At 44.9% G+C, this 20,231-nt stretch overlaps 1 protein-coding gene across 1 annotated transcript; it reads right to left on the reverse strand.

Moving 5' to 3' along the window:
* Positions 1 to 419: 419 nt before the first annotated feature.
* On the reverse strand, positions 420 to 19,804 carry KCNK12 (potassium two pore domain channel subfamily K member 12; the record flags this gene model as incomplete). Its single annotated transcript, XM_082302308.1, has 2 exons — positions 420 to 1,315; positions 19,453 to 19,804. 2 exons carry the CDS (start codon positions 19,802 to 19,804, stop codon positions 420 to 422), a joined length of 1,248 nt encoding a protein of 415 aa, XP_082158434.1.
* Between the last annotated feature and the right edge of the window lie 427 nt (positions 19,805 to 20,231).

Raw genomic sequence — 20,231 nt, forward strand, 5'->3', positions numbered from 1 at the left:
CAGTGAGATACCGGTTTAGCCAAAACTTACCGACCCCAGGCTTGAATCTGGAGCCCAGCTTGCCTGCTTTATGCCTTTTAACACAGAGTTTGGGTTCAGGCTCTGTTCTGAAGAAGAAGATGTTGGTTTTGACACCGTCCTAACTATGCACACCATCCTTCTATAATTGCACCAGATTCTGCATCAAAGACATCCAAGTCTCATTTAAAACCCCCTTAGGGGAAAATTGTAACATAATGGTAAAGATCTCACTGCATATTAGAGAAAACTTATAAAACCCCCAGAAAGTAAAACGCTGAACACCCAATGAATACCAAGGCTGTCTCTGAAATTCAAAACTTTCCAGTAGCTTACAGTGGTAATTCCACCCTAACCGCCGCTTTATTTTTATTTAAGAAACAAAAGGAATTCCAAAAACTCTACCTAGAATCACTTGTTTCTGCCAAGCGGTTGTTCATGATGGCCAGAGCCCCCACCCCCGCAGAGAAACCGTTCTGTCTCGTATTGATACAGACATTCCTCGGGTAGCCGTTGGCCGTCTCGGACAACTGCTTCTGCAAAATGGCCAGGGAGACTTTATTGGACGCTGTGAGCTCCCTCATGGAGATCATCTCTCCAGAGAGCCTCCTGCCCTCGGTGTCACTGTCGTACTGTCCGTCAGCGTCCACGGCGACATTGTGGCGGCGCAGGCGGGCTCCCGGGGTGATGGCGTTGCGACGGCTGAGGCGGGTACTGGATTTATGGCACTTTGGGCAACATCTGCATTCCAATTTTTTCAACACCCAGTTCAAAATTTGTTTGATTACGATTGAGATGACATTAAAAAGGGAGTATATGCAACATACCCCCATTAATATAAATATGAAGTTCCCGACTCTGTATAATCCCTGATGTTGGTACGCAGCGTTTTGGCTGCTTACCAAATCTCCAAAGCCGATGGTGCTGAAGGTGACAAAGCAATAATACAAGGAGTCAATGTAGTTCCATCCTTCCACTGCCGTGTACATGGCTGAGGCGCAGCAGGAAAGGGTAATAGCAAAAAATCCCAGGATCAGCATCACGTGGTAAACGGACGGCTTCCAGCCCACGAGGCTGCCCACCCCGGACACAGCTGGCCCCCTTCGGAAGTTGGGAGGTAGGAGACCACTTCTTCGCAGCTGTCTCTCGTAGCACGCCTTCATGATAAACGCCAGCAGGGAGATGATGCGCTCCAAGAAGAGGTTGAAGAAGAGGATGGTCCCGGCACACCCAAAAAGGCCATAAACGATGAGGAATACTTTTCCAGCCACGGTTGCTGGTGTGGTCATTCCAAAACCTACGGTGTGGAGATAAATGGGCAACATTAATGACACGGGTTTTCATGCATAAGCTCAGGATATATGTACCTTAACATGGCTCCCATCTCACTGGGCAAAAGGAGTGCTATCTCTAAGTCAGCTCAAGCCAACATGAAACCAAGTTTGGTAAAGAAGGAAAGCACCAGAAAGTTCAATGAGATGACTAAAACTCAAAAGTGAGCAAAAAATCCTTGCAAGACGAAAGGCAGTGTATTAGCAGAGCAACACCACTCTGTAAAGGCAGGTGGAAGACCCACTGAACCCAAACCTTTTCAAGGTGGGATGAGGTAAAGAGGCCATTTCCCTGCTCCCACATGTGTCAGCCATCAGGACCTGATGAAAAGTTTAAGTTCTCTGTTCACAAGCTGTAACCCTGTGTAACATTTTTGTTACAGGGGTCTGATTATACCATTCCCACTGAGAAGATGGAAGTTTTCAGGTTGTATAACAGGAAAAAAATGCACCTCCCAAATATTGAATATTGTTTTAAAAATAACAGCACTTCAAAGTCTTTTCCAAATCCCAGCTGTGACTAGCCCACCGGGTATCATCACAGAGGGAGGGAAAAGCCATCATGCTGCAGAGCTGCCTGGGAGACTGGGGGCATTGGGAACCTGCAGATGGATAATTACAGCAGGGAAAAACACTGCTGCACAGTTCAACAGAAAATCAGAGTATACAAACTCTGGGAAGATACAGCAACAATATTAATTCACCTCTTCTTGATATGAATTACTTATTGTACTACTACTTATTATGATGTTACTCATACACACAGTTTTATAAGTAAGCAGTAATGCCTTGTAGCTAACAGATGGTTAAATAACAGCAAAGGTGAACTTAAATTTGCATGCAAATAAATACAGTAAGTTTACTCCTTGTTATTTGCTGATACCAGTTATTTTATGGAAAAGATTACACATATTTCACATCCTGTCTCAGGAAGATTCTTCTGAAACTCAGTTCTGCAGGTATTGCCCTTATTCTGCTATTCTTCTCTGTAAAAACACTTGGTGGCTCAGGCAAAGTGCTTATTGACAGGACTGAGGTGACTGCTTATGTCCCGTGAAAAAATAACCACATCTAATTTGAATCAAAGGTTTGTGAAAAACCCACATTCTGAAATGTCATTGCTGTATTGCTCCACCAAAATACTGAGCAAATAACATATTCAAGGCAGTAAATATCAACACCAGACTATATAAATAGAAGTTTGTGAAGACAAAGCATAGAGCATAATGAAATCATTACAGAGCATAATGAAATCATTAAATCCAGTTTATTACCATGACACACCTTTATAAACAGCAAGAATTGAGATTGCTGCTTGAAACCTACTGGTTTATTTTTGCAATGGCTGAATTTTTCTGGGTAGTTTATCTGTGCTCCCTTCCTACTTTGTTGATAGAGAATTTCCCAGTGGTTGATAAAATGGTTGATAAAAGAATGTAAATGCTCACGACAAGCAAACTCAGGTGTATCTTTTCAGTGACATGAAAATGCATGAGAAAAGAGGTGGTCCTACTTTCACAGCACATTTGGCAGGCTCAGAAACAGCAGTGTGCCACCAATTCAGACTATATTTCATAATTTGAGTAACCTGATCTAGTGAAAGGTGTCCCTGCCTGTTGAGCTTTTGATGGGATACCCTTCCTTCTCGGACTGGGGTAAGAGAGCAGAGGAGGCTGCTGTTCTGCTAAGTTCTTTATTTCATAGTCTCATAGGTTTCTTGAAGGCAGAGTTCAAGGGGGTTACATGATAAAGCCAAGCAGCAACAGCAAACAGCAGGCAGAAAACAGCTGCTTCTTCTAATTCTATATGCTCTATCTTCTTTTCTTATGGAAGTGTGGATTACATTTGTTAATTGGCCAATAAGATTAACACACAACTCTAGTTTTCCTTTTCTTAACCTATCCTGGTCCAATTCTAACAGTTATAAGCCTTACACAAGTGTTACACAGGTATTACACAGATTTGCATATATAGTTTCTATCAGCTTTTATTGTTCATGTGAACACTCTATCTAAAAAATGTGAACAGTATAGTTCTAGCTACATTTTGTCTAAAGTAAAGAAATTCTGTGAAAAAGCAACACTGCTGCAGAAAAACTCTGTTTAAGGTCTCTGCTGCAGATCTTCAATGTTTCAGGCACTTTTTAAGGCACTTAGCATATATTTTTACTAATAGTTAAAAATCTATATTTCTATTTCACTTTGGTGTGGCTTCATGTATCTCTGCTTGTCCAAAGGTTTTAATTAAACCCCTGTACTTTGGGCCTTTTCCTCTGGACCTGAGTCCAGAGAAGCTTTCACTCCAACACTTGCCCACGTGAATAGATGACCTTTCAAGTCCCTTTCAACCCAAACCATTCTAGGATTTAATGACCATAATCTTCATTGTTAAAAGAGTATTCTGTGTAAAAGTCAGTGAAAAACTTGCACAGTATTACCAGAAAATATTACCAAAGAGGTAATTACATTTTGCTTTCTGGACCCACCGTCTCTCCATTTTGCAGCGTAAACAAGACCACCCTTGAGCAGACCTCATAAACCCTGCCTTGGGCTCTGAGAAGTTCTCAGTTCCTTCTTCTCTGTGGGGTGGACCTGTTCTCTGGATTGGGCTGGCTGCTAGCAGGAGTCTCTCATTTAATGATGAATATCCATAAGAGCCTGGTCCTCAGAAGGAGCTGGGGAGCCTGTTGTGGTTGGCAGCTAGGGATACACAGCCAACTTGTTATGGAGAAGGCATCTGTTCGCCTGTGCCTTGTCAGCAAAGCACTTAAACATGTGCTTCACAGCAAGCATGTGAACATCACCATCAAAATAAATGGGTTTATTGTCACACATATGGCTAGACACATTTATTAATTAGGAAAAAAAAAAGAGATAGCGACAGTTTGGATCGAGCTGTAAATGTGCTGAGCTTTTCAGTATTTTCTAGTGATCATTCAAGAGAGAGAGTGAAGTTTTATATTTTTGTTGCTCTTTGTTTCATCAAAATCTTCTGAAGCAAAATGTTACCAAAATTCAGTATGCAGCTATGCAAGGTGAAAGGGCCCATCACAGCAATGAGAGTGCTAAGAAATATATAAAACAGGCAAAAAGTGAGGCCAGGCAAACAGAGAAGGCTGGAAAAGACCTTTAAGACCATTGAGTCCAACCATTACCCCAGCACTGCCAAGCCACCACTAAAACACATCTCTTAGGTCACCAGCTGGCTGAGGGGAGCACTCATGGACTGCCCGTGCAGGGTCTTCCTCTGCCAGCTGGGTTTGTCCCTTTGTGTCACCCTGACCACGAGGGGTTGGTCCTGGTATGTTCTGTACCTCATCTCTGAGTTCAGCCCTCACCCAAGGCTAAGAACATCGTGATGCCTGGATGAAGCAAATTCATCCAGAACTGCCTACGCTTCCAACACACTACAAGGGAAAAAGCGCAACAGGGCTTTACATTTTTCATGGCCCTGAGACGTATTTTACAGGTGCCTTGGGGTTGACTTTGCAATATTTGAACCTCCCTCATGCCAATTTTGCCACACCACTTCAGATACAAGCTCTATGGCAGCATTAATTTCTGCTGGTTGATATTTCTCCTCCCCAAACAAAGAGAATTAGTGGAGATGAGCTTACAAAAACCCTCTTCAGCAGCCTCTCATGGTTAAATTCTGGCATTTAATGAAACCCTCATCCTGGCTTGCATAACAGGTTTGTGGTTACAATTCTGCTCATCTGGAGTTTTAAATTACTTAAGCTAGGGATGGATTCAAGAGGTAGAACAGATGGACAAACTTGTGACATATGCTTCCTGTTGCTCTTGCTTTCTTTTCTTTTACCCACTTTCTTATGAGTAAGAAATGGTTGATGCCAGAAGACAGAAAGAAATACAGCAGCTTTAGTACTTGTGAGCTCTCCTCTCAGTCAAATTACTTTGGCAATTACCTTGTCTTACTATATTTTGAGATTAAAGGAGGTGACAGTTTTGCAGTAAAGATGTATTTACTGAGAGATGCAATAAAGTTTTGGTCACTTCAAAAACTTTAAAACACAAGAAAGTCACCAAAACTGAACACAAGAAAGGGCATAATGTGTCCCTGCCTCTTTCAGCCACCCCAGTTCTTCTTATGCAGGTGTCCTCTCACAGGACTTCACTCACACAGCAGATCAGCACACTGACTTGCAATCATTTGAAATCCCAGAGTGAAATAGCCCTTAGATCATCAGAGCAGCATCACCTCTATGCAACTATATAACCGTCATGTGGTTATATTTAAAGAAATCAAAATCAACTAAAATGGTTGAAAGTAACTTTTTAAACAAATGGTTCCTCAGAAATAAACAACAACAGAGACAACTATAAGCAGAATGTTGTTTCCAGAGGGAAAGAAGTTCTTGCAACATAAAGGGTAAGAGATGGGGGTTACAGAACACAGAGAAACAAAGAGCTACCAATTTTCATGTTTTCCTGTTTCCTATCTGTTCCACACTTGCATTACTTCACAGCTTTCCAATAGTCCTGGCTGGTCTTTATTGACTAACACACATACCGTACTATACAAGTACATAGGAACAAAACATCCTACTCTGAACCCCATGTTTGGGTTCTGGTGCTTCCTCCCACCCTTTCCCACCTGTCAGCATTTCATTATTATTTCCCCTGAGAGTCATACCTGTATATTTCACAACTGCCTCTCATTTATTCTCTAGCTCCTTACCACCTAACATCCAGAAATGGTTGCCTTGGATACAGGGTCACAGCTCAGAGCCGACAAAACTGCTGCATCCAGAGCTTTTACCCCAAAGGGGGAATACTACGAGTCAGTTCTTCCACCCAGCCTCGCATTTGCTGACTATAAATGAAAGACTTACTTTCCCTTTAACATCTTTCTCAGCCTGATTTACTAAAATACCCCCCTTTGGGCTCAAACAGTACATTTTTTTAGAACTTTTCTATTGCAAAGCCTTTAATATCCAAGTTGCTGTAAAATCCCATTTGATCTTATTTAGATTACTATCTGCAAACACCTCCTGGACAGCAGTGGTCTGTCCAGCACTGTGTGAATTAAGAGCCTTTAAGCTGGACCCATGCTATGTCTGAATAAATGAGATACAACTGCAGTGTTTAGGGCTGACCAAACCTGTATCCTACACAAACCTGCAGTCCTTGGTGACCCATGTACTGGGACAGATACTCCATGGAGAAAATACTGAGTGACTATGCAGATAAGGACTGACTTCCATAATCATTCTATCTACCCATTCATCCATCCATCCTTGGTAAAATATATCTATATCTAAATCTATATCTATAGATATATATACACACACCACTTCAATTTCTGGCATTTCCTAACTTTCTAAAAATATTTTTAAATACATTCCTTTAACAGAGACTAGAGTAAAGAGATGGTCAGAATTCCTGTAAATTTGCTTTGCAAACCAAGGTGAGCTAAACCAGTTTCTCTTTTTTTTTGTTTTCCCTGAGTGTTCCATATATAAAGAAGTGCACACCTGCACCCAGAGACTTTGGGAAAAGATGCCCACTCTATTCAGTGACTGAAAAGTGCACCATAATAAGCTTAATGAATGTAGTTAAAAACCATCCACTTCTCTGCTGGTGCTCCTTGTTTCATTTCCACCTGTGAAATATTAGTCAGGTGTTTGAGACAACTGCTACTCAAAAGGAGCCATGCTGGCAGAACAGAGCCAGGAGATGAATAATTGAACTTCAAGGAGTTTCAAAGAGCTGCAGGCAATTTTTACAGGATTTATACAGTACCAATTTTATTCTATTTACACACAGTGGTGATCAGGTTATTGGTTATCCATAGCCCTGTGATGCCTAACATCAGTGAACACCAGAATCGATCACCCTTGGCATTTCTCTGCTGGCCATGCTTTAAACCACAGGCTAAGAGGTCATGGCCACATATCCATTCCTCTTTAATGTATGTTGGTTTTAAAAAGAGTTAATAGAAATATGAGCCTAAAATAAGCCAAGCTTCCTTAGGAAAAAAAGATTATATTTGTCACAATTACATTAAATAACTAAAAGGTGAATTAATAAATAGTTACTAAGTTACCAGGTGCATGTGAAAGGTATAAAAGACTGAGAGGAAACAATTTCTGTAGAAGTGAATCACAAAGATGAAGCCAAAATTATTCCCAGCCATGACTCAGGTGAGGACAGGAGATAGGGCTGGGAAGCAGCAGGGCAGTCCCATCAGGGCAGGGGTGCTGGGACTCCCCTGCTTCTCTGGTAGCTGGTGATTTCTGCATGTGGGCAAGGGGCTTGCAACTCCCACAGGCATCCCTGGAGACCAGTAGGATGTCACAAGGGTCTGCCTCATGGGAATGATGCAAGAGGCTCCTGCAAGAGAGCGGTGTGATGGAGAGCACTGTGATGGAGAGGTGCTGGTGGCTGTGATGCCGGGATTAAACAAAGGACTCATGTGCTCTGGACAGGAAATTTTGTAGGGGAGGTAGTGATGAAGGACCTCTTGTGCTGTACAGAGGACTAGCACTAGAGGGATAAGAAGCTGCAAGAAAACCTCATGAAATTTCTCATGAAATCCCCTGAAGATGGGAATGTGAAGACCGATCCCAGACGCAGAGTGCTTACGTGGAGAGGTGCTGCCATGTGGGGCTGATACCTGGTCCCCCCAGAGGAGGGGACCCCATGACCTAAGGAGAGGTTGTCGTGTATGACACAGCCAGAGCAGTATATTTAGGGTGAAGGATATGCCAGACTGAGAGGAGTAAGGTGAGGTTTTATCTCAGAAACCCCAGCTGTTAGCATCTCTAAGGCACTGGGGGTGACCCCAAAGAAACCTCAGAGAAGGAGAGAGGAATAACCTCTTCAAAACCCGGCTGCTCGTGAATGTTTAACTTCTCCTCCTCGCAGCAGGTTTCCCAAGTGTGTTTTTCTAAGCTGACACCTTCTAGCTGAGCTTTCCAAGAAAGATCTTTAGTCTCTAGAGGGTACTCAGCAGGCACATTTATCAGCTCAAGTGGCCTAACTTTTGTGTATTTGAGTGATACATGGCCCTTAAAAAGATAAACGCTGGGGCTTCAGCTTCACCAGCAGCAGCAGTATTCTTGCTCTTTTCACTTAGCAGAAGCAGGAAAGCTTTTTTCCTCAGCTGTACTGCATGCTGCCCTTTCTGTGTACAGCCTGCAAAGACTAATTAAACAAGTCCACCCCTGCTCACTACTACATGCCGTTGTCCTAAAGACAAAACCCAATAAATACAGAAGGAGGTCTGGTGACGTTGCTTTGGCACAGAACCAAGCCATGGAAGAAGTAGAAGTGTCTCTAAATCACTTTTATGATTCCCTGGCTGGGGCCAGCTGCTCTTCATACACCTTGTACAAGCAAATGGGGACTGACTTGTGCCAGGCCATCAGTGTTGCCAGCTGAGCAGCAGCTCTGGCCCAAGCTCTTGCTAAGCAGCCCCCCCTGAAGAGGGAACATGTGGGGAGAGTCACAGGCTTGAGGCTCAAAATCTTTGGCAAGCTTATGTTTAGTTTTCTGGCTAATCCTACTGCAACAGAACATGGTTTCAAATGAGGGAGAGGGAGCCTCTCCTAAAAGGAGATGGTGGAGAATGAAGCTCAGAGAAGGATGAAAATCAGGAGTAGGAATTCAAACTCTATTTGAATTCAAAGGAATTCAAATACATAGAGACAATGAAAGTCAGGACCTACAAACTGGCACTATTCTTGCTGAATTGGCTGTAAAGGGATGGAAGTGTCCTGTGGCATGACAACCTCCCTTTTCCACTAACATAATGTTCACAAACTTCTTTCAATACTTAAGGTTTTATTGTTCTTATAAATAATATCATCTTCTCTGCTAAACTCTTGGGGCCAGTCTCTGGTTTACGGTCATAAAAATCAAGACTGAAATTATTTTCTTCATTTTATGCTGCCTTTCTTGGACAAATCTTCAGCAAGATGCTAGTAAACGCCCTCCTGTTATCCTGCCCCTTGGCACAGCTGAGGTACTCTGATGGCTTGTTAAAACAGAAAGAATATGGGTTAGTGTTGCCTAAATTAGTCCTAAACCACCTCACAAAGGAGGATTTCCAGAAAAAGGAGATGAGAACAGAATGTTCCTTCTTTTGGTTGCAGCCTGTCTCCTTGTACATTGATCTAAACTAGCCCACAGCTGCTTTCTGTGGCTGCCTCCACACCTGATGATTGCAGGGTCCTGTCTCTGGCTTGTCTTCTTTTCTTATCCTAACAGCTGGGGAAAACCATTTTGCTACAATCTTCTCTGAAATGGTGGTGGTGTTAATAATGGAAAAATATATCCCACACGCTCCACAGTTGTTTGACAAATTTATATACTGTGAAAAAGCCTCCCCTTTGCACTACAGGCTTAAGGGTCTTCACACTCTCACATTAGCAGCTGTTGGGGGGGTTTAAACCCCTGCTCATATTCCAGGTTGCATGAAGAAGCATCTGCCTTGGCTCACTGCACTGCCAAATATCACCTAGAACACAGGGGTTTCTGAAACACCATCAGACAGAGGAAACACACCTGTATTAAGAGTAACTGTTTTAAAAAATACACAGGAAACAAAAGCATGATAACCAAGAAATATGTGACGTATGTCTCAGTAACCATGGGTATACATGATGGTAGCACTCATGGACCCCAAGAATCACCAATTCCTTCTCTCTTTTGTGTCAAATATCTGAAGCCATATACTACCACCTCCTCTGACCTTCCTACAGTCTTCGTGCAGCTGATGATTCCAGGTGAACGTTGTTTCAAAAGTAGATTTCTGTTGCAATCATAATTTTTCATCCTTTAAAGCTGCTCCCATTCTTATTTTCCTATGTCTTTTTGAGAATGTTTTTTGTGTGGATAATTGTGTATCTAAGCAACACCCTAACAGAAAAAATCTTATGCCCTGTCATTTCAAACATTAGCTGCTTTTGCTGTTTATTGAAACTTGCATTTCAGATGTCTGTGTACACCCAAGGTTGAGCCTTTTTTTTTTTTTTTTCTGAACTGCAAGTTAAAAAGAATAATGGTATCCAAATTTTGTTATGTTCTTGTGAGACATTATTGGCTTCGAAAGAATACTTGCACATGTACTGTCACTGCAGTGCCAGTACATCTCACAGTACTTCTCCTTTCAGGCTAAGAAACAGCATTAAAACAGCATTATCTGAATTTCACAAGTGATCTTGGGTCTATGTCATATTTCCCCACATAAGAAGTCTGACAAAAGAAGATGTCACTTGTGGGCTTTCTGAGCCTTACAGATGGGAAAAGCTGTTCAATGGTTATATTGTTGGCTTATCTTTTGACTGGATTAAACAACAGACTTGTGGCAGATTTTTCTTCTGCCACTGGTGTTTTGTGTAGGTAGGTGTTCAGAGAACATCTGTTTCTTGATAGTTGTCTCAGCTATTCTGCTTTACAAAGATGGATGCAAGGGATAAAAAGGCCCTAAACATGAAAACATCCTTTCTACTGTTAGGCCTTTTTTTGTTTCCCCCCCCAAATCTCTGTACAAACTCCTACAGTTACAATTTAATGAAAAAACTCAGATAAATCTACCTGGACTTCTCAATGGTTTAAATATACCTTCACAAGTCCCTTATTTTAAAAAGTTCCATCTGAAAGCAAAGAAGCAAATTCTCAAGTACCTGTTTGCTTGGGCAGCTCTTCCAATTCATTCATGAAGGCACAAAGACCCAATTTTAAGTTACTGTAATAGAAATAGAGGGTGACAGGACTGCTGACTAACCAGTTATTTCCCATTTTCTACTTCTCCATTTAACTCTTCCTTCCTTAGCATGCATTTCCCTTGACTACTTTTAAATTTAATGATACTGAATAACTTTGCCACATCACCAAGACAATTTTTAGCTTTTGATTTTATCTGAGATTTTCCTGGTCCTCCCAGCTCCGCCAGTAGCAGTTTTTGTAAATGAACAAATCATCTTATCAAATTCTTCCTCTTTCTGCCTCTCTTATGAAAACCACAACTTGGATTTAAGATCTGTACACTGCCATCACTCCCTCCTATTTCCATCGGGCTTAAAGTAGACTTGACTGCATACACATTGAGCATGAGTGACACTGTGCTTTTTGCCTGACCTCAGGAGACAGATATATTGCTTGCACAATGCTCAGGCTGAGCAAAGAGATCACAGAATATATAATGATGAATAACCAAAGGCATTTTATCTGGCTTTAACTGAAATTTACTGAATTAGTTTCTCGCTCGGTTCTCGCATGGGCAAATTTCTTCTAGCTGTGGTTTCTGCCGTGATTAAATTTGCCTGTGTAAGACTTGGGAATGATTGGGAAACATTTGGCCAATAATTTCTAAAAGGGAAGAAGCTGCAGTGGAACAAGCTCAGAAAGGTTAAAACCCAGGGAGGAATTGCTGTGGGGCTACAACTGTTATCAAGATATTACTGCTTCTTTCATGCACTTATTATGGATTTTTAAACACGAGAAATAGCAGTGCCTCACCCACAATAAGTAATCCCATATCTTAACATCAAACCATTCAATTTCTTATCTTCTTCCACTCCAAAGCTTTAATCACTTGTAAAGGCTGCTAATGCTTTGCCTTGTGTAATGCAATTAGATTTAATTTTCATTCTACTTCTCGTTTGATTCAAGAAAGATTGCACTGAAACCTTCCCATGTCTAGATGTAGCAGCCAGTGCCATCAACAGACCCACTGAGCTCAGGGGGATGTATTTTACACGGTAATAACAAGTGCATTTGTTTTATAAACCTGGCATGCCAATAAAGTACCTAAGGTAGGATTTCCTAAAGCTCTGCAGGCTGGTCTGCTATTGACTTCAGCAGAAGTAGGCTATTGAGAAGATATTTGTCTGGATTGCAATGCAATTGCCCCTTGGATTCTAATTTTGTTTGTTACTAGAGTGTTTCTATTTGCAAAAGGTTTTTATTGTCACTTCAAACATTTATTGTGCTCAGGAGGACTTTCACATTTCAAATGTTCACCAGCATGAACCCTAATTTTTGTGCTTAAACATCTCCCAAAATGCCCTCAGGTATGCACTTGGTGCTGACACACTACAAAAACTGTCTCTTTTGATATAGGTAAGCAAGACTTACTCAGATCATGGCCACAGGTGATGTTCTCAGTAATGTCAAGCTGTTTCAGTCTAAAAGTTGCAGATGAAATGTTCAGACCCGTTTTTGTGTTGCTCTAACCCTGATGCTACTACGGCAAGAGGCAAAATTCTCTTTGACTTAACAGCTTCAAAGATAAGGTAATACCGCATTCATTAAAGAAAGAAATGACATTGTATTTTTCAGCACACCACCAGGAGTAGGTAATGTTACATGAAGTTAATTGTCATCAGAACTACCCTATAATTGTTTTCCTCCTCTCTCCACAATGAAGAGCAATTAAAGCTTGCATAAAAACAAGACAGTGTGCTGGCAAAGATGACCCTGTGGTGCAAGTGAGAAAAAATGATGACATGTGTATGATCTGTGTCAAACCGAAGACAATTGGAGAAAGAAGAAATAGTTAAACTGAAAAAGAAATGCGGGTCAATAGCAGGATTAACACCAGGGAAAGGGGACAAGTATGATGAGGAACAGAGAGAAACTGTAAAGCTTTACTTCTGCCTTCTTTAGTAGTTATTAACATTAAAGGCTGTAAAGACATCAAACAAATATCCAAAAGTTAATCAAGCACGCAAATCACCAGTAGAGAAAGGCACACTAATTGGGGGAAGGCAGAAGAAGCTGGAGAAGTTCAGACTGCCTGGGAAACACAGGTGAGCAGGCAGCATCAGATCAGCTGTATGAGAAGGAAAGGGGGAATATCCCCAGGAGAGCCAAGTGGGGAGAAGACTCCAGGGACTGGCAGGGCTCCATGGGAACACAGGCCATAGGGTTTCAAGCAGGATTTGGCTTTATGAGCCTGCAGCAAACAGGGCAGCTGATAAGCCCAGTAATTATGATCCCTCGCAGCTATCACAGGCACGATAGCTGGTTTACAGGGAGGTTGCTTGGTAATAGAGACGGACTGGCTGGAGCCACATATGGATGGAGAGGTGTCAAAGGGGTGCTTTGGCACACCAGTGTCTGGTATGCAATCACATCTCCAAGCTCTTGTAAATGCACAGGGAACCAAAACGGAGGTATTTGTCCAGCAGGACAACCACCAAAGACCAAAAGGAATGTTCTGCTAAGCAGGAGGTACATGCTCACTAAGCAGACATTGCTCCTTCAATTACCCAAGCTAGAGGGACCCTGAAGGCTGCTACAACAGAGAATCCCTGATTACAAACTCCAGTTGGTCTTTGTTTTGAACCTGAAGCAGCACTTAGTAAGTCAGTATAAAATCTCCCCTAACTTCTGAGATGCTGGACCATATCTCATGTAATGCTGGGCAAAGTTTGGTTTTTGGAAGACTGCTCTATGAAGCTGTGGTGCTTGACATTTAATTTGGAGACCCCACATTTCAGTGCTCCAGCTGAGCACCTCAAACTCCACAGCCATGGCAAAAAGAAGTGCAATTTGACTGTCCTTGACTTCTCCATCAGTTACTGATGTCAGTGTTTTGAAACATTTAGCTAGGGTTTAATATTAAAGAAACCTCTGAAATGCTTAGATTAAGTAATCTGAGCTGAAGTGCTCTGTAGAAATAATTCATTTTAGATGACCAAAGCACAGTGAAAGCTTTATTTTCTGTGGCAGGCATAACCCTTCTGCTTTCTAGAATAAAATCCCAACAAATTTAGGATCAAAATTATTTCATTGAGACCCTTCAGGGGGGACTCCTCAAGTCACCTGTGTAATTACATGGATGTAATCCAAGTAAATCTTCGTGTTGTTTCTCTCAACCACAAGAAAGCAAGCTGTGATTTAGATTACTTTTCTGCTCAGAGCACTCAACCTATGCCCACACACTTAGGAAATTCCTATCAGTGGCACCCAAAGTTAATACTCCCATGCACCTACAGCAAGCAGAAAACATTGTTATGGTGACAGTTCTTCATGTGAGGAAAATCAGTGCAGGATCAGGACTCTCCACAGAAATATGCTGACCATTGACCTGCTGCCCTCTGAGCCTCTTGCTCTCTGTTCTTTATCGAGACTACCCGAGTGAGGAAAAGACTCTCAGAAATCCACTGGCACATTGATCAAAACACGACACGCACCGAAGGAATCAGATCTGCCTGAAACACACTCTCATGCTGGCTGCAGATTGTGTATAGGATGGCAAAGACAAATAACCTGACACTGCACCTTAATAATACTGCTTGCTCTTCCAGCTGCTTTCTCATTTGGTTTTGTTTGATTATTTCTTAAGAAGGTCAACTCTGGAGGCAACTCCCCCCTCATCTGTATCCTCGGCAAAAGCTGCCTGCACAAGCCTCAGAGAACTGCAGAGCCCTGAGGAGACAACACTGCTGCTGATCAGGTGCACACCCTGGTTTGGCTGTCACCTTTTGGTTGGGTAGGCCCTATAGACATAGAATGAGGCTGCATTCATGGGGAGCAGAGAGCCACAACCTCCCAAGGCTGCAGTTCTAATTCACATCCTGGAATACAACAATGAAGAAGACAGGGCAAATATCTTTTCCCCTTAAAACCTTCGTACCATGTTGGTTATTTGTGGGATTTCTTGCCAAATTATCCTCTGTAGTTGCCTGCTCTCACAGGCTCACCCCCTGGCTCCTGGCAGCTCAGTACAGCATTTGACCTGTGCTTGCTGAGCTGTCTCACTTCCATTAAATTATCACCTCCAGAACATCTGGACCACCAGATATTCTCACAAGACTATGACACAGAGACAGAGGATATTTTAGAAGTGAGTGGTTATGGTGCTCAGGTTTGTGGAGCACAAGCAGAAATGATGTGCTGGGTATGCTGGGTCCCTACACAGGACCCAGAGAGAAGAAGGTCTAACCCAGCTAAGCATCCTAAGCAAGGAGAGAAGAGCTGCCAAAACCTGTGAGATGGCAGAAAACCCAGAATGTTGTGTCCCTTACTTAAGATAAGAGCAGAGCATGCCCGATCCATTTGGGTAGAGCTGTCAGTCCACAGGAATATTGGGTCATTTAACAGGATTCCTCAGGGCATGTATGAACAGTCCTGCTCACTCCTACACACTGTGCCCCCAACACCTGTAACCTTATCACAGCTGTACAGAGAGAAGATCCCTGCATCTTTTCTTCCCAGGGGTGCTTCTCAAGCACACATAACCCAGATATGTTCCATCCCAAAACCATCTGCCCATAGTAAGGGTGCTATAAAAAAAAAATTATATCCAAAAATCACTTTTACACATCAGAGTACTTCACTTGACCTCATTTTTTAATGCCTGGTATGGATTTCTATAAACCAATTCTATCACTTGATTTTTGAAACACGTACTTACACATAAGCTTAGAATCCAGTTTTAATGGGTTGATTTTTCAAAATGTTTTACTATACAGGCACCTAAGGTTTATTCTAACACTTAAGATAGGAAAAAAATCTGGGTACAAAGTCTAGACTCACGAACTGAGTCAGAAATCCAGATCTTCAGGCATTCCAGAGTTGCCTGATGTGCTAGGCAGAATGAGTCTCTGCTACCAGAATATGGGAAAAGCTGGGACTGATTATGCCTGTATCTGTCACATTTTAGCAAGAAGAAATCTGATCTGAGTTATACTTTTGCTGTCAGTCTTTAACGAAGTGCTGGGAGCTATAGGTGGTCTGCACTTGGGGAGGGAAGGAAAAAACTCAACTGCAAACCAAAGCCTACTGTCAGTTAAACCAAAGAATCAAGAATAAATTTCACCTAGCTGCTCCTTAAAGAAATCAGAATAATAATTGCCTAGAAACCCAGTACCTTTTGGAGTGCAAAATAATGACTGAAGAGATGGTGTAGTCTGACAGCAAGCAAAGAGAAATTAGAATGAAGTGTTTTCTTACATAGTTCTGAAAATCCAGATGTGTCTAATGAAAATAGACTCAACATTTCATTATTCAAGCACAAACAATACAGTAATAAAAAATGAATGCCCAGAGTGCTATCAAGAGGGTGTTTTATGGACTGTAAGCCACACACTTTGTGGGCTATTCAGGAAAATGCTTTAAAATTAGAATTTCAACTCTCACTTCTTAAAGACCCCATTAACATGTTTCTCACCCAGACTGTTTGATTGTGTCCCTGAGGAATTGGGGAAGTGCAGAACTGCAGCCAAGGAGGCACCTAACAGAGGGGAGCTGCTTGGCTCTGCAAAGCTCTCAAGGAGTATGGATGGAACAATTCTCTCCCAGCCTGGCTATGCCTAATCCTTGTGTTCACAGAAGGATGAAACCTGGACTCTCCCTCCCTCTGCTCAGCTTACACAAACTCCAGGAAAACTTGCAGTCCTGTCCCTGGGTGACTGTATTTCAATGCCTACATCTGAAAGATTTAGTAGTCTTATTAAAACTGTTGAGAACAGAGTGAGGGCTTGAAAAGACATAGCGTGATTCCTGCAAGCTCGAATCCTCTACAAGTAAGAAGCTGAGTAACCTGTGGGTGATTTACCCTTGAGAGACATTGAGTATACTTGCTATTTGTTAAGCAGTACAGAAGCTTTCCAACACGTCGCTAGGATAGTGGTGTGTTTAGCTGGAGTAATAAAGCTGCTTTGACACACGTAACTGATGAAGCTGTTGAGGAAGGCAAACTGTTTTGACTCTGCATGTCTGGTAGTTCTTGGCAAGGTTGGGTAGAAACAGCATTCTTGTCAATTAAGCACGACACGAAAGCAAATCAAATTGCTCTGAGCCAGGATAATGTGGTGTGTGAGCTGAGAGTGGCATCAAAGGTACTCCAGGAGGGTACGTACATAAATGAGCTGGCTGGGAGGGAAAAAATGGACCTTGGAAGAATGGCTGTGGAACTGCTCACCCAGGTGACACCTCAGTGCCCTGCCATTTGGTTCCTCCCACGCTGGGACCACGAGCCAGACAGCTTTGTGCACGTTTGACTAAGAGCACAGCATCATGTTTTAGCAGAACAACTAGTTAATTCATTGGGGTTTTTTGCCTTTGCTGGGTGGAACTGCCAAAAATAACCAAATACAACCGTGTGGTGGAAGAAACCCTGCTGCAGCTGAGCTCACCGTGGGCTTTGCCTCTCTACGAGCTGCAGCAGCTTGAAGAGGCACATGAGGGGAAGCACTGTGGTGGGGGCAGCTGCTCTTCATCTGCAGGAGCTGTACACGTAGCTGGTAGAAGCCATGCCAGGATGGAGCGCAGCAGCCTCGGGATGCCGGTACTCCGGCAGACACTGCTCCTGCCAGGCTGTGCAGCTTGGCACCCCCAGCACAGCAGCTCTGCCACGGCCTTTGCTGTGCCCACAGGCACAGCGTGGCCTCACTTCCAGCCACCTTCTGCTGCATCTCCTCACTCAGAGCAAAGCCTTGCTCTGCAGCAGGCTCTCTGAACTCACACCAAGTACTGTAAGCAATCCAGGAGGTAGCAGGCAGGTAGCATTCCAAGAGAAGGTACGACTTGGGGAACACTTGCCAGAATCCGGCCTTTGTTGCAGATCATGAAAAACAGTCTTCAGCCTCCACCTCGCACGTGAGATGTGACATTACTGACTCTAAGGAGAGAGCACTGCCTCTCAGTGCTGCTACAGGAATATGAGAAACACAACTCTTGGTTCTGCCATTTACACCTGTCAAGACTGGCAAAACCCCCTGCTGAGTTCCTCATTCCCTCTGCCCGGGTACAAATGACTGCAGATGGGGCAATGAAGTGGAGATGGAAACAAATGCAAATGAAGAGGAAACATTTTACATTTCAATAACCTCAGAGAGGAGAAGCCAGGGTTGGCAGGGAAGCAATGTGTTTACACATCACCTGAAGATTTCTCTGTTTCCCACAGCAGGTGTAAGGAAAGAGTGGGTTTGTTAAAACGTTGGCTTTTTTTGTTCATTCATTCACATCAGTCAAAATTATCCCTTTTAAATATATGTTCCTGTGATGAAGAAATGCATTCTAATTAATGCTTAATTAAAACGGTGTTTTCATGACGGGGCTACTGAATGTAATTGCAAACCAAAAGTTAACTGGATTTTTCAATGCAAAAAGTAATAATACCTGACAACATTGCTGTACTCACCATCACGACTCCATTATACAGATTAGTCATTATTGATAAAACATTTTCCAAATCTAATGAATGTAAATGCAATAATGAGCTGTGAGTTTCTTCCTCTACAATAAAGGGAAAACACGACACTTGCGCGCAGAAGACACTTGGCTTCTTACAAAACTTAAAAACTGGCAGAAATAAGACCGGTAAGAACTTGTGTTCAGGGACAGGGTTTCTCAAGCAATAGTCCAAGAGTAGTAGAAAGCCACAGAGTAAAAAAAAACCAAAAATCCTCCCACCAGAACTCATCATTTGCTTTACAAAGTGCTGCTCTTCCTAAACACCTATGGGATATGAAAAACTGCAGCCGGCTGCAGCGATAACACGGAGAACACGTATCGTGCTACAGCTGGAAGACACACGACTTCGTGTGCCTTGCGTCTTTAAAAACATACACATCCTAACTTTGCCAGCAGTTAAAGCCGGTACCAAGTTGAGCGGCCAGGCACGGCGAAAGCCTGGCTCTCCTTCAGCATCTCCATCAGCCCGCTGCTACCGGCCCCCGCGCCGCCTCCCGCGGTACCGAGCCACTCGCCCGGCGGGCGCATCGCGACGCAGGCAGCGCTGCTCGGGGAGCCGCCAGCCCCGTTCGCTCCTTCGGGCCGGCGGAACGAAGCCCAGCAGCCGGCAGCAGAAGTTTGTTGGGGAGGGACGGGGCTCCCGCAGCCGCGACGGCCCGTGCTCCTGCGAACCCGCGGGAGCCGGAGCGCTGCGGGGCGGGAGCAGCGCCGGTCCTCGGCTCCGTGCAGCGGGCGGAGCGGTGGGACCGCGACACTCGGGGCGGGAGGTCAGCGGGGACAAGAGGGACCCGGACGCGCTGAGAAACCCCGGTTGCCACAGCAACGCGGCGGCGCCTCTCCCCAAACTTTGGTCGCTATAACGACGGGGCCGCGGCCGCGGCATCCCCCGGGCGGGCGGGTCTGCGCCGCGGAGTCGTCGGGGCAGCGCTCACCTATGGTGGAGACGACGGTGCCCACGAAGTAGAAGGCGCCGGGGAAGTCCCAGCGAGGCCGCAGGGCGTCGACGCGGATGCCCGCGGCCCTGGCCGCCTCGTAGCTCCGCAGGAAGGCGCGCAGCTCCGGCGGGCTGATGTTGAAGATGCGGCTGAAGTTGTGGAGGGTCCGGTTCCAACGGAGCTGCGCCGCCGCCTCCGACGGGCTCTCGAGGGCCGAGAAGACGGTGGCGCCGGCGCTCAGGTACGCCGCGATGAGGGCGGCCAGCAGCAGGAACCGCCCGTTGTCCTCGTTGAGGGGCGCGAGGCGCCGCCGGCGGCAGGAGCCCACCGCCCCCCGCGGGGGCATCATCCGGTGCGCGGCGCGGCGGGCGCGGCGGGCGGCGGGCGGCCCCCGGCGGGGGGCGCGGGCATGGGGCGGCGCTGCGCGGAGCCCGGCGCGGCGGCGGCGGCGGCGGCGGTGGTTTCGCTGCAGGGGCCGCGGCTCTGAGTCATCCCCCGGCGGGGCTGCCCGCCCGGCTGGCGGCGGCGGCGCCCCGGGGCCGTTGGCCTCGCCCGCCCGCCCTCGGCCCGACGCCCCGCGCCCCCGGCGCCGCGGGCTCGGCGGCGCGCACCGGCCGGCTCGCTCTGGCCATGCGGGGCGGCGGCGGCGGCGGCCCCGCCGCGGGGGAGACGCCGCGGGGAGGCGGAGGCGGAGGCTCCGCGCGGCGCCCGGTCGACGGCGGGCGGAGGGCGGGAGCGTGCGGCGCGTCCCCCGGGGAGCCGCATCCCCGGCGGGA

The sequence above is a fragment of the Coloeus monedula genome (assembly GCF_965178545.1).
Source record: "Coloeus monedula genome assembly, chromosome: 2".
In the NCBI taxonomy this organism is placed as follows: Eukaryota; Metazoa; Chordata; class Aves; order Passeriformes; family Corvidae; genus Coloeus; species Coloeus monedula.